General features: G+C 35.4%; 1 protein-coding gene and 1 non-coding gene across 2 annotated transcripts; both read left to right on the top strand.

Annotated features, from left to right (window-relative positions):
- The first annotated feature begins 1,073 nt into the window (after nt 1-1,073).
- LOC128667663 (uncharacterized) lies at nt 1,074-4,693 on the top strand. The gene is made up of 2 exons (XM_053738742.1): nt 1,074-1,209; nt 1,344-4,693. Exons 1-2 carry the CDS (start codon nt 1,074-1,076, stop codon nt 4,691-4,693), a joined length of 3,486 nt encoding a protein of 1,161 aa, XP_053594717.1.
- A 10,087-nt stretch (nt 4,694-14,780) lies between these two features.
- On the top strand, nt 14,781-14,935 carry LOC128667718 (5.8S ribosomal RNA). Its single transcript, XR_008403667.1, has one exon. It is a non-coding gene; the product is annotated as a 5.8S ribosomal RNA (ribosomal RNA).
- Nucleotides 14,936-15,020: the final 85 nt, after the last annotated feature.

Raw genomic sequence — 15,020 nt, forward strand, 5'->3', positions numbered from 1 at the left:
AACCAGTTTATAACAAAAGAACAAATGTATTTTAGAATTTTAGTTGAAATTTTACTACAACGAGAAAATCGAGTAACTAGTGACGAGGCTGTGGGTGTCAGCGCTTCGACTTGAGTGTCTCTTAAATTGATTGCCTGCACTTGAATCTCGAGTCGATCGCTTGGACTTGAATCTCGATTGAAATCTTGAACTTAAATTGATTGCCTGCCCTTGAATCGCCTCTTTTATCTAGTCGTCTTAGGCCCCAACCTCCGATGACCCCTACCTAATTATGCGCACATGACCAATTTACGGTCACCTGCTGCGTGGAATCATCCCCTGTGGTCTAACGCCTAGCTCAGCCAAACTCGGCAATCAGGCTGTAACGAGAGAGAGAGAGAAAGACCAAAAACCAACAAGGACAGCGAGAGAGCCACACTCTCACGTCGTACCAATGCTGCCCGGTTATAATATATCCAAGCTTTATGAACTCTATATATTGAAAATTATATTATAAACGCATAGTAATTTTATAGTATTAAAATATAAGTTAATATATATAATATCGGCTTAGAAAATTTTAAGTCTAAAAGATTTATTTCAAGTCTATATCATGTTATAAACGAAAAAAATCTGTCTATCGGTTGATCGTGGGGGGCCAGCCCCCACACTTTCTGCTCTGTGTGCTCGTAAACATGGTTTTGATTACATTTTCGAGCTTGAAAATACTTTTGTATGCCGATTTGTTAGAAAAAAAAAAAACAAAATTTTTGATTTAAAATTGTATTAACGCAAAAAATATTTACTCGCCTAAAGAAAATTTTTACTTATGTTACGTCCGGACAGACATAACATATAATTCAGTCCCTTATTTTGAGTCAGGCCACTGAAGTCCTTTACTCGGGTAACGGGGACCACGTTATATGGTGCCGAGCATGGATATGGATAGGAGGAATGTGTATGTTCTTGAATTTAGCAATAAAAAAATGTCAGGACTTACTATTTTTGCTGGTTTATTTGACAACTAGTCTGAAGATATACAAGTCAATGATGATCTGGTGGCGGCAGGGCGGACACTCCAAATAGCGCGAGCAATGGCGATAATGGCAGCAACAATCTTTTTAGTATTTTTAGTTCTAGTCGACACACTGCTGCTGCCGGGAGCGGCAGGGGCGTCAATTACCGTGACTGCAACAATAACAATAACAACAACAACAACTCTTGCATCAGGTGTGAATGCGGTAGGCGCATCACACCTGATATTTTTAATAGCCTGAGCAGTTGCGGTGATACTAATGGCGTCACTGTCTTGAACGGTAGCAGCAGTAATTCTAATAATAACAATAATTATAATAACAATGTAGTTAACATAAATAAATGGACGCGAGTTAAACGCGGTCGCGGCGGTCGCAATGGTGGACGCAACACATTCAACAATAGTAGTAGAATCACCAATAATAGCCCGGTATTACACACCTCCAATGTTTTTAATTTGCTAAACCATGACGACAGTGGAGATGTAAACCATGGGTTAGATCCGTGCCCGGGCGGTCGTTCGGGTGTCCCGCGTGACGCTTCGGGCCACATACTACAGCGCGACACATATACTTCTTTGCGCCGACCGCGTAACTCCCAAAACCCCCCTTTGCCAAACCCGCGGCGCGAAACCACGACAAACTCTACGCGTCATAATTCCCACCCCCCACAAAGCCGGAAAAACCAGCGACAACCGACCCAAAGGAATATGGCTGGGCCTACGCGAGTGGTCTTGCGCGATAATAAGCGTCAAGAACTCATTGCGATGGCTAACGCTACTGAATCCTGGGATGAACTGGAGGAGATGGACAGGGAACTGTCTGTGTTCTTTCAGGGCACCACAGAATCCAGGCCGGCAGGTCGAGGGAAACCTGGAGGTCGGACGGAAATCAATAATCAAGGAGGCAATTTTGCTCGCGAAGGCCCTCAAGAACAGGGTAACGGTGGCAGAATCCGCTCTGCCACCCGTATTCAAAAATTGTACAGGGAGAATCGGAGGAAAGCGATGCAGGAGGTGCTTGAAGGCCCATCACCCTTTTGCCAGGTGCCTAAGGATGATGTCGACAGGTACTTCCGCGCGTTGTACTCTGACGATTCTCCCTTTAATGAGGAGTTGCCAGCGAGACAAGTATGGCCACTGGACGAGAGCGATGAGTTGGCCGAGGCCTTGATCGTTCCTCTTTCGGCCGCTGAGGTCAGCCGGAGGTTGGCCAGAATGCAGGACACTGCACCTGGCCCCGACGGTCTGAAGTACAGTGACCTTAAGAGGATGGATCCTGGTTCCGGACTGCTCACCGCAGCATACAATGCGTGCTACCGTCTAGGGGCCATACCAGTGTCGTGGAAAGTCTCTAACACTGTATTAATTTATAAGAAAGGAGACCGAAACGACCTGTCAAACTGGCGACCCCTCGCGATGGGCAATACCATCTATAAGCTTTTCGCCGCCTTGATTGCTGATCGCCTGACGAACTTTGTTGTCAACGGGAACAGGCTAACCTCCGCCCAGAAAGGCTTTTTGAAGTACGAAGGTTGTCTAGAGCACAACTATGTAGTTCAAGAAGTCTTAACGGATGGAGCGCGTGAGGGTAAAGATGTGATCATCGCGTGTCTGGATGCTTCCAATGCTTTTGGATCCATCCCACACGAGGTGATATATGATGCTATTGACGGGATTGGAGCACCCAAAGTGTTTCAGGACCTGATAAGGAGTTTGTATACTGGGTGCACGACGAGGGTTCGTACCAGTGAGGGCTTTACTGATCCTGTTCTTCTCATGAGAGGAACAAAGCAAGGATGTCCGGCTAGTCCGATCGTCTTTAACATTGGCACTGATTCTGTTCTCCGAGCGATAGAAGAACTTAATCGGGGCTACATGTTAAAGACCAAGCGGGTCGCCTCTAGAGCGTATGCCGACGACTATTGCTTTGTTGCTGATAGTGTGGAGGACATGGAGCAGATGTTGCTGACTGTCAGTGTTGCCGCTAAAAGGGTTGGCATTAAGTTCAACACCTCAAAATGTGTCACCTTGCACGTCTCCGGCAAGGGTAGTAAGCGTGGTGTACTTGACACCAAGTTCAACATTGACGGTGGGCAACTAAAGTCATTGGCGGAGGGAGAGTCTTATGATTACCTGGGCGTCCCTGTGGGCTTCAACATTAACCAGACTCCCATTGCTACAATAGGTGAAATGCTAGCTGATGCTAGATCGATCGACCGGTCTCTTCTTGCTCCGTGGCAAAAAATAGACGCTCTTCGGACATTTATTATGCCACGGATTGATTATATTTTACGGGGGGGAAAGATCGATAAGACACCGTTGATCATGGCTGATAAAGTGCTGAGAAAGTTGGTGAAAGGCTGGATGCACCTTCCACAGAGAGCAAGTGCCGAAGTAGTTTACTTGCAACCGTGGAAGGGTGGAGGTGGTATCCTCCCGCTTGCGGACCTAGCGGACATTTCTGTCATCGCTCAGGCTTTTAGGATGTTATCCTGTAAAGACCTGGAAGTGGCGGAAATCGCGAAGTCCTCACTTGAGCAGGCGGTCCAGAGACGTACAAGTCACCAACCTTCGATGCAAGAAATTGCACAGTATCTTTCGGGTTCACTGGAAGGACCGTTTGCGCGGAACCAAGGTGACCCAAGTCTATGGTCGAGGGTGCGGATCGCTACAAGGCGTCAAGCTAGTCGGTTTGGCCTATCGTGGGAATGGTGTGCTGCTAACGAGGAGCTCGCACTAAAGTGCAAGGACGTTGAGGGGCGTTATGCTTTGATTGGCCCTAGTTCAAGATCACAAGTAATATGGCGCCTAAGAAAGGCGGCCCAAGCATTTTATTATGAGACGCTTACAATGAAGAAGGACCAGGGTAAGGTATGGCAGGTCACGGCCCGCAATCGTGAGAGCAATCTCTGTTTGCGGGATGGTAAATATATTCGTTTCGCAGAGTGGCGCTTTATCCATCGTGCGCGCCTAGACGTCTTGCCTCTTAACGGGGCAATTCGTTGGGGGCAGCGAGATAAACGCTGCAGAGTGTGCGGATATAGCCTGGAATCCCTTCCTCATGTCCTGAATCATTGTATGACGCACTCAGCGGCATATCAATTAAGGCATAACTCCATACTCAACAGGGTATCACAGGCCTCGAGGGCGGCGGGAGATACGCGAGTCAATAAGCGCGTTCAGGGAGTTGACGGGGATCTGGCACGTCTCAGACCTGACATTGTTGTTAGGAACGAACGGGCCAAGTCGGTGCTCATTGTAGATGTCACTGTAGCCTTTGAGAACCAGTGCGTAGCCTTCGATGATGCGCGTCAATCTAAGATTGATACGTATCATGAGCTCGCTACTGCATTAAGGGCGCAGGGGTATCAGGTGCGTATTGACGCGATCGTTGTCGGCTCTCTAGGTGGATGGGACCCTAACAATGAGGCGGTTCTGAGGGCGCTTAGTATCTCACCATACTATGCTCGTCTGATGAGACGTCTCATTGTGTCGGAGACCATTCGCTGGGCGCGGGATATATATGTGGAGCATGTGTCTGGTCAAAGACAGTATGCTGGTACCGTGGCGCCAAACGAGGATGCTTCGTGCGTCCGCCCTGACACGGACCTGACCAATGGACCACTGTCGTCTTTCCTAGTGCCTCCACCATTGCGATCGCCGCCACTGCAAATTTAATTAATGTTTTTAAATTCCTTACTGACTCGCGCGCTAACTACTGCATCTGACGTTTGCTGTCACTGTCGTTATTGCTACGCGCTATTAACTATTTATATATATTTTTATACATATATGTACGCATACACACACGCTAATTTACTATTGTATTTATTTATTTATTATGGTGTATGAGTATTTATCAATATGTTTTCTTTTCTCTTATATATTACTTCTGCTGACTAAACTCACCCCTTTCGCTGCATACAATGCTGGACCATTGTCATGTGGGGAAGGGGGTGATGTAAATATTATTTTCATTGACCGTACCTTATGTACACAATTTGTTTTCCTTTTTCTTTTTTTACACCACAGAGATTGATTCACTGCGGGTATAATACGATATTTGACTATGTAAACTATTTGACTAATTTTTGCTGTATATATTCAATGTGATGACTCCCGCCACCTGAATATCTATATATGTATTGTTTTATAAGTGTTTTTTTATGTTAATTGAACCTATATAATAAGAAAAACACTTGCTGTACCCGGTGGGGGTTCGCCTCCACCGGGAAGTTTTAATGACTTTAAATAAAGTATAATTGACTGAGCACGGCTTAGTTTCTCCGAGCAATCGAATCTGGCAATAATCGAATTGATTCCAAAAAATTACTTAATAAACACACGGAATGACCGAGAAAAGTTCATGACAGAATTTATAACAACTTGATTATAATGACGCAAATAATTATTTTAGTTTTGAAAAGAATGATAAATTATTTCAGAAAAATGGGTTTTACCGGATCGTTGATAAAATTTAGAAGTTAAAAAGAATCTGATCGAAAAAAAAACTAGGGTACGAGAGCTCTTCGCGAGATAACCGGTGGGTCCTTATATACCCTCGAACTGAGTAATTACTGGGAGAATATTTTTGGACGACCTGGGGCATTAGCGTTTTTGAGTCGAAATCGAGGGCATGGGTGGTCCCATTTTTAAGGGAACCAATATGCCTCAATTCGGTTGTGAGTAGGTGGAAAATCTGACCCCTTGATAAGGGAGATAGATACATAGTTCATTTGAACTTAAAGAAGATACAAATTACAAGAAGGAGAGAAGTAGGTGGGCCCCGAAATTGTACTTGCTAGAAATTTGGAGGAGGCGGGATAAAACATTACAAGATGGAGTGACGAGAAGGTGGAGAAATAATAGGTGAGAATTTCTTTGTTCTAGGCAGGATAAGGGAAGTGTATGTAGAATAAGATAGGTAGCTAGGCCAGGGGGATAAGGAGTTATCGATAAGACAAGACTCGCGGCTGGCAGAGCTGGTAAGATTTTGAGTATAACAATGACTGCTCTGGACATCGTAATTTATAAGATATTCCTTATTGTAATCTCGGTTTTATATTCAAGCTTACACAGCTGCCTCTTGCTGAGTAACGTCTTTCTTAATTCGGGGAATCGATACCGCGGTAATATTACAATTTATCTATCTCGGCCTCGAAACGCGGAGTAGCTGTTATCTACAACTAGAACAAAGCATTATAAAGAAAAGAAAGAATAGCACCTACTGAGTTTAAACTTTACAAAAAACTGAATGCTAGTAAGCCTCGGTAAATATAGGGTAATTAGGTGATGACTCACCACGGGTAAAAGAACGCAGCTGAGGAATTCGGTTACTGTAATAACTTCATTTATTCACATTCCCGAAACAACAGACGATCGCCTCATGCAGTTATACCCGTATAGCCGAATTGAATAATCTTTTATTGTGAGTGCTCGCGAGATAAGAAACACCAAGGTAACTGATAATGGAATGCTCATAAGAAGAGCACAAATTCATTTGTTATAATATGACTTTATATAAACATTTTTCTGATCACCTTAGAACGTAACACTTACCCCAATAAATTTTTTGCATTGTGAATTGAAAACAAAAATTTATTTAAAACTAGGAAAAATTACTTGGCGCAAGAAATTATTTTTCGCCAAAAAAAATCTTTTCTCGCCTCAAGAAAATTTTTTTACTTAATTCAAAATGGATAAAATTTCTTGGTGCAAGTAAAAATTTTTAACAGCAAAAAAACCTTTTTCATAAATTTAGTAGTAATATTTGAGCAGTCACGTAGTGTCTGCAGGTTTCCTGTATTAATTATTTTTACAGGTTAATCGAAAACAACGAGAAAAAAAAAAAAAAAAAAAAAAAAAAAACAAGATTCAAATTATTTGAAAGTAAAATAATAACAATAAAGAATTCATATATGACAGGGCTTGTATAAATAAAAATTTTGAATTCATTTGAAAAAAGTTTAATAAATTTATCGTTATAAAATAAGTACAAAATTTAGTTATATACAGTCAAGTCGCGTTATAAGTCCTCTTAGTGTCTCTCCCATATTAACGCAAGTCTGGTTAAAAGAAAAAGATACAAGCCGGACTTTTATAACGCGACTCGACTGTAATAGTGAAAAATATATTTCAACTCATGCAGATTATTGAAAGTCAAGCGGTTGGCGAAACTAACTGTAATCAAATTTGATTAAGTCCATCTCAAGTCCTAGGTACTGCAGTTTACTAATTAGTTATATATAATTATATATGATTATATATAAACATTTTTTCTCGGGAAGTCATTTAAAGATTTGAAAATATAAAAATATTAAATTTTATTTCTTATTTAATACAACGTTAAATATAAAAATACGAATAATATAGATATAAAGTTTTTTTTATAAATGAATTTTAATTGCGATTTGTATTGTTGGATTTGGGAAAAAAAAATCTGGGCGTCGGTTGACCCTGCGGGCCAGCCCCAAAACTTCCCGCTGTTTTCGACCTCAAAGAGCTCGAAAATATTAGTGTAGATATATTTTCGAGCTCTTCGAGCTCGAAAATGCTATCACATGCAATTGTTTTTTTACGATCTTTTCAAGCTCTAACAAGTTACCTGTTATGCTGAAGTTTGAAAATTTAAGAATCGAAAATCATCAATGAAGCGGTTTTTAAAATTTAGTTCCTGATTATGTTCAGTAAAATAAGTGTATTGAGGCAGAAATCAATGTCAGGGATCAAAATCAAGATTTAAATAAGTTCTGACTCATGTAAGAAACAATAAAATATGAAATATCCGATAAAAATATTAAAAACTAAGTTTTATCGATTTTTTTTGTTAATAATATGATTTAAACTAAAAACCAAGTTCGATGACATTATATGATCAAAAGAAACCATAAAAAAGATGAGTTGGTATGATATCAAGCACATTTTAGTACGTTATATTTTGATTTATCCGGAAAAAATAACATAAAATGTTATTTTTTTAACTTTTCAACGCCGATATCCTTTGAACTTATCAATCGATTTTGATAGTTGCAATCGGCGTGTTTTATTGAATTCTAGAGCTGATTAGAATTTGAAATCGATCGCGTCAGTCGTTTCTAAAATATTTAGAAAAAACCGTTTTTTACCATTTCTTTCTCCCGCGATAACTCTCGAACGAATTATCCGATTTTGATGTTTGAGGTGGCAATCGACGCGTTTTATTGAGTACTAGAGCTGATTAGATTTTGAACTCGATCGTATAAGTCGTTTTTGAGAAATCAATAAAAAACTAAAAAACAAATTTTTTTTTTTTCGTAATTCGCCAATATTTTCGAGTCTATTCGATCAAATAATCTGAAATTTTTAGGAAAGTTGAAGGCCAACAAGCTCTTTCGATTGCCACCTCAACCATCCAAATCGATTCATTAGTTCAAAAGTTACGAAGAGTTTACATACATACACACACTCGGACATCATTCTGAAAATAGTCAGAATAGCTTCCTAGGACCTCAAAACGTCGACATCTGATGAAAACTCGATTTTCAAAAATCGGGGTGAAAACAATAACTTCCCGAAATTTTTGAAAATCGTCGATTTTCTTAGCGGGAAGTTAAAAAAATTGTTTTTTATCTAATAATGAATAACGGTATTATAATAAACGTTCAAGAATCGAAGGTCTTTATAATATAAATAGAAAAAAAATACCAACATAATGTTTGTAATAAATATAAGCATGAAATTGTCTTGATTCAACCCAAGATAAATTGTAGTATGTATAAAAAAGTTAAATTAAAATAACATAACTACATATATTATAAATTATTTCTTTTTTGTTTTTTATATTAGCTTTTTGGTTTTTGTTATTAAGACTATGAGGAAAACTATCGTTCTTTTTTTTTTCTTAACTTTTTATGCTGAATGTAATATAATTTATACTCTTTTATTAATTGAATTTAGTTAATGTATGTAGAAAAAAATAAAAGTTTTGGTGGAATAAATATACTTACCCGATGAAAAAAGTTTTTGTCTAATTATATATGATTATATATGTTCATATATATAATCATATATGATTATACATAATCATATATGAAGTTATATATAATCATGCATGATTATATATGGGGTCAAATATAATTATATATAATTATATATAATTATATATGACCCTATACATATCTAGATCTGATCATACCTGGCTGTTATTAGCCCATATATAAGTCAACATATGATTAGATCTGATCAGATCTGATTTCATATGAGTCTATATATAATTAGATCTGATCAGACATGGCTAATATAAATTCATGTATGGTCGTGCATAAGTTTATATATGATTGGATCTGATCAGACATGACTGATGTATCGACTTGTTTATTTGAGTTAAGTAATGCCATAAACTTTCCTTTATTGTAAGTTCATAAAAGACTAGAGGATCAGAGTACAATCCAGCGATCACTAAGGTTAAGCAGCATCGGCGTAGGTCATTGATTGGATGGGTGACTTCGTAGTAAAGTGGTGGTCAACGAATAGTATTTTTTTTTTTTTTTAATTAAATTTAATCGATATTTATATTGATGAAAACAATAAATCCTAATTAAATTACCCTGCTTAAAAAATCCCATAGATTCTTATAGCTGTATGTATAAGACCCTATACTTAACTATAGCATTTCTCATAGAACTCATTAATTCTTATAAAATCTCTATAGGAATGGATGAGAATTTATTGGATTCTATGAGATTTTCTAAACAGGGTACTTAATTAATAATTTAAAGGTATTCTAAATGAGATTTAAAAAATGACTATATTCATTCATGCATGATCATGTATAAATAGATCTGATTATATATAATTAGACCTGGCCAATTTTTGGATCCAATCATATATAGATAATTATGCATAATTATATATGATTAGACAAAAACTTTTTTCATCGGGTAGGTATTATAATTATAAAAATAAATTTAATGGAAACTCGATAGAAAAATAATAACAGTAAGTATATTAAAATAATTCAATTGTTATTATAATTTACATGTTTAGTATAAATTCTTATAAATTGATAAGATATAAAAATAAAAAGTATTAGAATTGTTAATATGTTTATTTATAAGATTGAAGACGTTTCTGCTAAAGACGCCGTAGGCCAATGTTGGTTATTGCTATCATAATGAAGTAATAAAAACTTCACATAAAAAACTGACTGATCAACGTAAGACAAAAAAAAATTTGGAATTCTACAATATATTTATATGTTTACTATTAAACTGAAATGTTTAATATTCATTTTTTCGATTGAGAGAAATATTTATACTATATATATTCTTAAATATATTATCAAATTTATTGGAAAAGTTTAATGAACATTATTACTCATTTATATAGCGTATACTTTATAATATTATACGTCTCGATTATAGTTAATTATACTGGAATTTATATACGGGAAATTATATTTTGAAAATAAATATAAACTAACTGTGTATATGTGTTATAATAATTTTTTTTTATTCTTATTCCCAAGAGTTGGAAAAAAATAGTTTTTATCTATATAATGAAGATAATAAAAATATTGAGATAAATAAAAAAATATATTTACTAATTATAATGTAAACTTGATAGAGAAATAATTACTCTATACTATAGTAATTTATTTTTTAATAATAGATTGATATTCAACAAGGCAGTTAAATTTGCCGCTGATTTTTGAATATTTAAGATGAGTATGGGAAAAATTTTAGTGAATATGAGGAATTTAGGCAGAAAAGAGAGAACAAAATAATATTAATTTCAATAATAATAATAATTAGAATATGACAGAGTTTGGATGAATAAAGATTTTTAGTACGTAAAATAATTTTTAATTATTTGAAAAAAAGAAAAAATGTAGTGATTAATGTAGTTAAAAATTTATTACAATTGAATAATTTTGTTTAGTATGAATATTATTATTAGTTTATTGATAATATAATTTAGTTCCGTTTATTGGGAATTAAGCCATCAAAGGGTGTAGTTCAAGTACTATCGCAGCTTACTAAGTCATTTGAAGTTTTGTAAATATAATAATAATTTTAAATTATATATTTTTATTTGATTATTAATTAATAAAATGTAAGCTGTAAGAGTTGAATTTGCAATTTAATTTAAATTTCGACTGTTTTATACGATTAATTATGGACAACAATATATATTTAATAATCATAAACATTAGTCTTTACCCTGTTTAGAAAATCTTATAGAATCCAATAGTTTCTCATAAATTCCCATAGACATTTTATAAGAATGAATAAGTTCTATGAGAAGTGCTATAGTTAAGTATAGGGCTTTATACCTTGGCTATAAGAATCTATCGTTTTTTTTAAGCAGGGTAGTCAAAGCTCTTAAGATGAATTTTATCATAGCAGTGAAATACAATAAATAATAAGAATGAAATAACTATAAATATATCATAATTATTTTTTTTTTTTACAATGTTTATGTTCATAATAATAAAATTCAAACGTATACACTAATTGAATATAGTTAATATATTAAGAAAAAAAATGTTTGGATCCTATATAATTGAAAAATAAATTTAATAGGAGTTTAATAGAAAAATACTAATGATATGATAATGTTAAAATATTTATTTGTAAGATAAAATATTGATGTTGAAAACGCTGCGAACCAATGTGTGTTGTAGTTGTCATAGCAGAATAATGAAAACTTTATACGATAAGTCGAATGTTGAATGCAAGAAAAAAATAATATGGAATTCTAAAGTATCTTTATACGATAACTATTGAATTTAAATATTTACGTATACATATGATCAGATTAAGGTACTTTATTTCAGAAAAAAAAAAAAAATAAAATAATAATTATTTAATCAATCAATTGATTTTTATGTAAGTATGATTTAATAAAAATGAGAATATCTTATTTAAGAAATATATATATGCACCTTTAGTATAATACTGCTATAATAATATGAGAATAAATCTAGATAGTCACGGTTTTATTACTTAGAGCATGTAGTTAACTAAAGTTGAGTATTGGAATAATATTATTATTTTCTCTTCACTTATCAATAAAATTTTTTTTTTGTCAGATTGTGGAATTGAATACAAAGTCAATTAAAATATAAAAATAGTAAAAAAAGAAATTTGGAAAATCCAAAAGTGCACGACTCATAATACTCATTTATTATGAAATAATAAAATAATAATAAAAAAATGGCGGGAAGCACGAATAAATTTAAAATATTAAAATTTTTTTTTTTTTTTTTTTTTTTTATATTAGTAATTTTTTATAATTATAAAAGAATTTTCTCAAAATATCTTGATTAATAACAAAAAAAAAAATATATGCAAATAAAAACGAATAAAAAAAAAGAATTGAATTGAAGAAATTCAGGCTTATCAATTAGCAATAATAAAAAAAAAAACAGCTGTACTAGAACGGTAATGTACAAGCGCCCCTGGTGGAATAAATGTACGTATAATGTATAGATATATCACCATCCATGTTAATTTTACATAGATATATATGTATAGTTATACAGCCTTTTTATTCTTTTATTAATTTTAATTAAATGACACTGAGTTACCTAGCCATTTTCAATAGGGGATCTACAAATCTTTCAAAGAATTTTTTTAAAAAAAATTTGTTCCAATTACTGGATTTTTTCGTAAGTTATCGTGTCTACGGGTTTCATACTTGACGGACAGGAAACTTTTTTAAACTATTTTGATGTTTTTTCGGTTTATTGAACTAAATAAATTTTTGAAAAGTATGGAATTAATCTCCATTAAATTATCTTCAAAATGGTGTGCAACATATCTTAATTCCGTGAATCAACAAAGGTATAATAATTAAAATAGTTGCCGAAGTGAGGCGAAAAAAAATTTTCGATCGTAAAGTACTCTCTGATGCTTCGCATCATGAGTCGTGCAAAAAAGTATTTATATAAATATAATATTATTTGTTTGAATATTTTATAAACGATGTTTTATGACGGTTTATGAGGATCCATTGGAGGGCAAGTCTGGTGCCAGCAGCCGCGGTAATTCCAGCTCCAATAGCGTATATTAAAGTTGTTGCGGTTAAAAAGCTCGTAGTTGAATCTGTATTTCATACTGTTGGTTCATCGCTCGCGGTGTTAACTGACATGTCATGGAACGTCCTACCGGTGGATTTAGCTGAGGTCAAACTTGGCGATCCAATTTAATCCTATCGCGGTGCTCTTAATTGAGTGTCGAGGTAGGCCGGTACGTTTACTTTGAACAAATTAGAGTGCTTAAAGCAGGCTTATTTGGTCTGAATACTGTGTGCATGGAATAATAGAATAGGACCTCGGTTCTATTTTGTTGGTTTTCGGAATACCGAGGTAATGATTAATAGGGACAGATGGGGGCATTCATATTGCGACGTTAGAGGTGAAATTCTTGGATCGTCGCAAGACAAACAGAAGCGAAAGCATTTGCCAAAAATGTTTTCATTAATCAAGAACGAAAGTTAGAGGTTCGAAGGTGATCAGATACCGCCCTAGTTCTAACCATAAACGATGCCAGCTAGCGATCCGCCGATGTTCCTCCGATTATTCGGCGGGCAACTTCCGGAAAACCAAAGCTTTTGGGTTCCGGGGGAAGTATGGTTGCAAAGCTGAAACTTAAAGGAATTGACGGAAGGGCACCACCAGGAGTGGAGCCTGCGGCTTAATTTGACTCAACACGGGAAACCTCACCAGGCCCGAACACCGGAAGGATTGACAGATTGATAGCTCTTTCTTGATTCGGTGGATGGTGGTGCATGGCCATTCTTAGTGGGTGGAGCAATTTGTCTGGTTAATTCCGATAACGAACGAGACTCTAGCCTGCTAAATAGGCATTTTTGGTATCTTGAAAGATTTACTTGATTTTCGGATCAAGTGATTTTTACTACCAACGTAAATAAATATCTTCTTAGAGGGACAGGCGGCTTCTAGCCGCACGAGATTGAGCAATAACAGGTCTGTGATGCCCTTAGATATTCTGGGCCGCACGCGCGCTACACTGAAAGAATCAACGTGTCTTCCCTGGCCGAAAGGCCCGGGTAATCCGCTGAACCTCTTTCGTGCTAGGGATTGGGGCTTGCAATTATTCCCCATGAACAAGGAATTCCCAGTAAGCACGAATCATAAGCTCGTGTTGATTACGTCCCTGCCCTTTGTACACACCGCCTGTCGCTACTACCGATTGAATGATTTAGTGAGGTCTTCGGACTGATGCGCGGCAATGTTTCGGCATTGCCTATGTTGTTGGAAAGATGACCAAACTTGATTATTTAGAGGAAGTAAAAGTCGTAACAAGGTTTCCGTAAGTGAACTTGCGGAAGGATCATTAACGTATAATATACAATACAAAATTTTGTATCTGTAATATATATATACATATAAATATTACTTTCAAAAGTGTTAACGCACGCTATATAAAAAGTAAATTGAATGAATACTTAAGAGAATAATAAGTATCTTCAGAAACTTTATGTTTGATTATGTTTGTATCAAATAGTCATGGTAACCTATACTAGTCTATACTCTAAATGTCTTGTGCATATTTTATAGATGAGGTTTTTAAATGAATATACGCCATGACTGAATTATATTTACAAAGTTTTGTTGCCATATACATCTGATGTATAGATGTCAATTTTACATTAGAATAGGATAATATGTTTCTAATGTAAAAGACATTTTGTCAATGAATAAAAATTAAGTCAACAAGCATAAAAAAGGAAATGTAAATATTTTCTAAAAAAAGATGATTATCCTGAACGGTGGATCACTTGGCTCGTAAATCGATGAAGAACGCAGCTAATTGCGCGTCAACTTGTGAACTGCAGGACACATGAACATCGACACTTCGAACGCACATTGCGGTCCACGAATCCAATTCCCGGACCACACTTAGCTGAGGGTCGTTTATTATATAAAAACTGCTTTCATTGAATGTACTAGCGAGAAAATATAAATTAAACGTTCATCATCAATGTTTGATTATAAGTT

Source organism: Microplitis demolitor, chromosome 4 (assembly GCF_026212275.2).
Source record: "Microplitis demolitor isolate Queensland-Clemson2020A chromosome 4, iyMicDemo2.1a, whole genome shotgun sequence".
NCBI classification, from domain to species: Eukaryota; Metazoa; Arthropoda; class Insecta; order Hymenoptera; family Braconidae; genus Microplitis; species Microplitis demolitor.

What these genes read in the sequence shown, in the direction of transcription:
- LOC128667663 (XM_053738742.1), top strand. Translation starts at nt 1,074, where the DNA reads ATGGCGATAATGGCAGCAACAATCTTTTTAGTATTTTTAGTTCTAGTC. An exon ending in AACAACAACTCTTGCATCAG is followed by an intron (nt 1,210 to 1,343) that starts GTGTGAATGCGG and finishes ATAACAATGTAG; the next exon opens with TTAACATAAATAAATGGACG.